This window comes from Vigna angularis, chromosome 5 (assembly GCF_016808095.1).
Source record: "Vigna angularis cultivar LongXiaoDou No.4 chromosome 5, ASM1680809v1, whole genome shotgun sequence".
In the NCBI taxonomy this organism is placed as follows: domain Eukaryota; kingdom Viridiplantae; phylum Streptophyta; class Magnoliopsida; order Fabales; family Fabaceae; genus Vigna; species Vigna angularis.
The window spans coordinates 30,605,832-30,612,103 of NC_068974.1; the positions used below are offsets into that span (position 1 = coordinate 30,605,832).

The 6,272-nt window shown below is 37.5% G+C and overlaps 1 protein-coding gene across 1 annotated transcript; it reads right to left on the bottom strand.

Moving 5' to 3' along the window:
• Nucleotides 1-1,124: 1,124 nt before the first annotated feature.
• LOC108339395 (glycine-rich cell wall structural protein 1-like) lies at nucleotides 1,125-1,874 on the bottom strand. Its single transcript, XM_017576529.2, has one exon. It carries the CDS (start codon nucleotides 1,872-1,874, stop codon nucleotides 1,125-1,127), a length of 750 nt encoding a protein of 249 aa, XP_017432018.2.
• Nucleotides 1,875-6,272: the final 4,398 nt, after the last annotated feature.

The window sequence follows — 6,272 nt, forward strand, 5'->3', positions numbered from 1 at the left end:
TGAGTGTATTCGTTCTCTTGAGAGCTGTATTCAGTTACTCTCTCATATTAACATGTTCCTCTCGCAACAGTTTTTTAGGGTGGACTATCACCACCAACTAGCCATATACCCACAGCAAAGCCATTACCTTGGTAAAAACCGAAAACAAAGTGGCCAGAAGTGATACCCATGAACTATTATTTCCAAATTCAGTAGCAAAGACCTTGACTTTATGATGCTCTCACCTTTTTTTATATCGTAAACTTCTTTGCTTCTTTGCTAGCTTTTTATTCTCTTTTTTTTTATTTGATAATATTGTTAGCTGAATTTTGATTAATTGTTTTTTTATAAATATTAAATTTCACTTCAATAATAAATAAAATCATACAATTTAATAATAAATTGTATTAAAAAATATTATATTTAAAAAAATTATTTCATTTTACTAAATTACAATTTTTTTACATTTTTCAAACTAATTTTAATAATTAATTTTAATTTTTTATTCTTTATAAACACTTTTACCATTAAATATAACATTAACAATTATTATTTTATATTACTTTTATAACTAGGGACATTTTGGTAATTTTTAATTTCTACCAATTAAACTAATTTTTAAAATCTATCACATCAATCAAATCCTACACTAATTCTCACAAACTTTATTTCTAAATCCACTCTCAATTACCTCAAAATCCACACAAATAAACACAAAAAGAATTACCCTTAAATATTCTCAAATCCATTCATTAACATTTTTATGTATATGAATTAATAAATTTGTTCAATTGGAACTGGTGTATAACTTCTCAAATTTTTCATCTATAATTTTTTCTAGAAATTAATACAACTTTTAAGGCATAACAATTTCGGCAACTAACTTAATTAACAATCAATCGCATGTCTGGAAAAGGGATATGACGATATTTATATAGATGATTTTATGGTTTCTCAATAATACAAACAAGTAAAGGCATAGTTTCAAATACAAATGGCGAATACATGGATGGACTGTGTGACTAATTAAGATGGATATAACCAAATTGTTCCAAAACCTTTGACTTCTTAAAACACTTTATTCTAAAACAAAACAACGCGTTAACGTTGGCTAAAGCTCCTTAGTATCATGCATGCATGAAAGCTTAATGTTTTCCCCCTCCGCCTCCAACACCAACACCGACACCAAACCCTCCACCGTGACCCGAACCTCCACCTATGCCACCTCCACCTCCTCCACCGCCACCTCCCCCTCCGCCCCCTCCTCCACCAATTCCTCCACCCCCTACACCACCTCCTACTCCAAACCCACCACCATGACCTGAACCTCCACCAACTCCTCCACCTCCACCACTACCACCTCCTCCACCACCTCCAATTCCTCCACCAACACCACCTCCTACGCCAACACCACCGCCAAATCCTCCCCCGTGTCCAGAACCTCCACCTAATCCACCACCTCCTCCTCCTCCACCCCCTCCACCTCCACCTCCACCTGCTCCACCCCCTATGCCTCCACCAACACCACCACCTGCTCCAAACCCTCCCCCGTGTCCGGAGCCACCACCCAATCCACCTCCTCCTCCGCCACCGCCTCCGCCACCTCCACCTCCACCACCGATGCCTCCCCCAACACCACCACCTACACCTCCTCCAGCTCCAAAACCTCCACCACGACCTGACCCACCTCCAAGTCCACCTCCTCCCCCACCACCAAAGCCGCCACCGCCGCCAAGACCACCAAGACCACGACGGCCCAAACCATCTGGGAAGATTTGTTTTTCAAGCTTCTGATCTCCAACAACAAGAGTGGGAACAGTGAAGTGAAGAAGAATGCAGAGAAGAAGAAGAGAGAGAGAAAGGCATTTTGGATGGAAGTGAGTAGAAAGAACCATAACTGTGTGAAGAATGATAGAAATGGAGAGACTTTATCGAAGTGGGAGATGCTGCTCTTGCAAAATGAGGAGTGTGCTTTATATAGCCTTCGTCCACTACTGATTGCTATTAATGCTTCCTAATATTCAAAACCGTTGGGGAATTAGCCGCAACATTAAATCATATGAGAGTCAAAACCCAACCACATTGGACTTTTGCTCTATCCATACTACTCACACACTTTGCTTTCAACCATTTTCAACTCAAGCACCGATTTTATTTACTTAATTAAATTAGGTTTAATTGCTTCCTTTGTCCCCAATTTGGTTGAATTGTGTCAAATTCATCCTCATTTTTTAAAAAGTTTCATTGTCGTCCTCACGTGGTGTAAAAGTGTCAATTGAATCCAAACATAGAAAAAATTTATGTCAAAGTAGTCATCTCCGTTAAATACACACTAACGGTGTCAATGACCATCATCAATCTTCACCCCTTCGTGGCACTGACCCCTCTGCTCATCACCCTCATCTTCTTCCTTACCTCATGGGCCTTCATCTCCAACAGGGGCCTTCATCTCCAACACCCGTGATCAGCCCCTCTCGGATTTCCACCCTTTCCATTCTAGAATTCGTCAAATTCATCCCCATTTTTCTCACTGGATCATCCATCAACCATTCCAAGAACCAAATCCCAAACCAACCAGTAAATAAAAAGGATAGAAAAGAGAGGGAGAGGCGCCATCAGTGGCGTCGATGACGAAACGAACTCCGGCGAGAACGATGGTGACTAGCTTCGTCGACGGTAGGGTTTCGCTCGTTGCCTCAGAGGTGGTGTTCGGGGTTCGGTAACTGACGGCGACCTTGGCCGCGTTTCATGGCACTGGCGGTGTTCGATGGAGAAGGAAGAGAACTCGCGCCGAATCGGAGGGTGAGAAGGGCCTGAACGCTGCCTCCGGTGGCTGGACGTGCCCAAGCGGAGGCCGGTGTCGGACTGAAAGAGTTTCTCCTCTATCGCGCGGAAAGGGGGCAGGAGAGAGGACCTGACACCGCGGCCAGCCGCGATCCTGGTGGCGCTTGGGGTCGCCGGTGACGTCATGGACCAGGCGGAGGGCCTCTTCGCGGTGGTCGGTTTGGTGGGGGCAGCCGTATGCGCGCAGGGAGACGATCCTTCGTCGGAGTTCCTAGCTGAAAGAATAGAGAGTCTCATGTCTTTCTCACTGGATCATCCAAATAATCAGCCACTTAACACCGTTAGTGTGTATTTAACGGAGATGACTACTTTGACACAAATTTTTTCTATGTTTGGATTCAATTGACACTTTTACACCACGTGAGGACGACAATGAAACTTTTTTAAAAATGAGGATGAATTTGACACAATTCAACCAAACTGGGGACAAAGGAAGCAATTAAACCATTAAATTATTAGCTTCTATTTTAGTCATTATATCTACGTTTCAATTCCTCTAGTTTGTATCCGAAGCTTTTAAAATATTTGCTAATTTATTTTTTTTTGTAACAAAAGTTATTTATTGGATTTTAAAAGTTCACTAAGATAACATCCAAAAATAAACTTAACCTTACAGACAAAATAAGCATAAAATTTAAAATTTTACAAAAGTCCTACACTATTCTAAAACTATGTGCATAATCCGAATAGTTATTACCAAGTTAGGATTATAACCGAACGGTTCATACAAAACTATTGACAAAATTAAACAGTAAATTACTACTAAACGACTAATCTTTCTTCTTCCTCCAAAACTTGCTCCACCGAGCACTCTTCTACCTCTGCTCATACCCAAAGGTGATCATTGCAAGAGAAAAACCGAACAAGAACATAGACAAAACAAGAAATAAGGGTAAACTAATGTAATTTAATTGTATACACATACATGCATTTCACATAAGTCCAAACAATGCAAGACCCAACACTACAACATACCAAAACCGAATACAAACATGCATATACAAACCGAATACTCAAGTAGTTATGACCGAACGCTATAATCATGCATAGAAAGAACATTTGACTTGACCATCCGGATTGTATGAATGTGTAGCTACAGGTGTTTTTGCTCTTGTGATGGTGAAACAACAAGACACCCATCAAGCTACCCCACAAGGTAAGTCTAATGAAAATTACCTCGATACCCTAATGTTAAAGGACCTCCAGCCATTCTCATAAATGAGTTACTCCTATCTACTTAAGAATGAGTAATCATAGAATATCAGGATAAACACCAGCTTAGCACGATATCCACATTCATACTTTACAATTCAATAACTATCCACGAGACATTCCACCTTGGAATTCTCTTCCAGAGTACTTAAAACATACTCCTCATCATTTAACATATAATATCATTCAACAATCATATCATCAATCATAAAACCGAGAACCTTGTGAACGTTGTAGATTGAATGGTTTCTCACTACCCAAGAATATGACCGAACGATCCATAATAGATATAATAGAAGAAGTAGCCAAATATTATTAAAGACCAACCACTAGAGGAGACCAAAAGCTAATACCAGCATAAATGCTAGTATAAGACCGAGCGCTAACACTAGTATAACTGCTAGTAAGACTGAGCACTACCTAGAACGAACGCTAGTATAAGACTGAGCACTACAAAGGAACCACCCACCCACCTAAGACTGAACGGTCATGAACGAGTAAGACTCCAAAGAGACCGAACCCAGTTAATGACCGAGTACCTGAACATGACCGAACGGCCAATCAACGCATGGCCGAGCGGTCAACAACGCACATTTCGCGTTCTTCATAATTCTGCAGAATTACGAAGAACACCAGAATTTATTCAAAACTCAATATTTTTCCAACTTCTAATCCTCCAAACATGATTTCTACACCACTTCAAACCTATCTATGGGTACCTCAACATCTCTAACCTTCCGTCACTAAATTTCACCCAAAACACACCCAGAAATCTGCATAAACTCAACTCAAGAACCTAAAATCAGATTTTACCACTTTTATACATTTTTTACCATCTTAATGATTCTAACAGGTCACAATGCACTCGTTCAAACTCACCTCACTGCTAAAAACCACTCCCAACCTCAAATTCTCATTCTCACCCTCTCACTTCCTCAAATTTATATCGGCCAAACGTTTTTCTGCAGAAAACCCAACTCGCTCACAGGTTTTAGCCATACACAAGATTTCAAACACAATTCAACCAAACATCTTCTTATTCATACATGCAAACGTCCAAACAGAAATTCCAACATAGAAAAACATAATTGTATTACTAGCTTCCCTTACCTCTTAACTAGACCGAAAGCTCACAGTTGCAGAACTTGCTCACCACCAAAAATTCTAAAATCCTATGGTTCACTGATTTATGGAAATAGACCAACCAAAAGACTAGAAATATGATCAGAATTTAAGAGAAAAAGATGATAAACACATGCAACCAGAAACTTGGCTTGTATGTGCCAGAAAACATAATTTCTAAGAAGAGGAAGAACTTACCAGCTCAAAACAACAACTTGAGTGGTTCAAAAGAAAGCTCTTGACACCAAGACAACGTGATAATTTCTAGAGAGAATTTGTACAGAGAAGGAGAAGAAAATAAAATTCAGAAATTTGGAGAGAAGAGTTGTATGCAGAAAGTGACACCAATTTTAAAATTTTCACTTATATACTACTGTAAAAAACTGATCGGTCCAATCAGTTGCATACATTTGTCTTCCACTTTCTCTAAATTTCTAAATCTTTACAGATATCAACCAAATTAGTTAATATTTTTAACGATTAATCAATTACTATTAATAGGTAAAATTCTTTTTAAATAATTAATAAGTTTTAATTATACACGTTGATATATAATTCTGTTTTTTCACCTAAATATATTTTATAAAATCATGTCGTTTTACGTGAAAATAATAAATTATTTTATTATAAATAAACAGCATTTGATTAAGTACACGAAATCGTATAATTTTAATAAATAAATATTTTACCAATCTCGTTACAGTAACACCATTTATGAAAAATAATAATGATGATAATTTAAATAAATAAAAAAGTTATCGAGTAATAACTCATTATAAACAAGTATTAATATATTACATCTAATTTAAATATATTCACTAGTAGCTCATTATTCTTGCTTAAAAAATTGAGCTGCCTACATTGTTAATTAAGAGACACAAGTAGCATATTATACTAGAAACGTCCTCTTGTAAATTGTACTAAATAAATACCACTAATTATTTCATTTATACTTTATGTGCGTAAGAAAATTGTAAAATTAACTAATCTTAAAATAAAAAAAAATAAAAATATCATAATCATTATATTAAAATAAAAAAATAAATTACATACTTCTCTTCCCTCTTTCTTTTCAATCCCAATTTTGCGTATACTTATATCAACAAAACAAAACC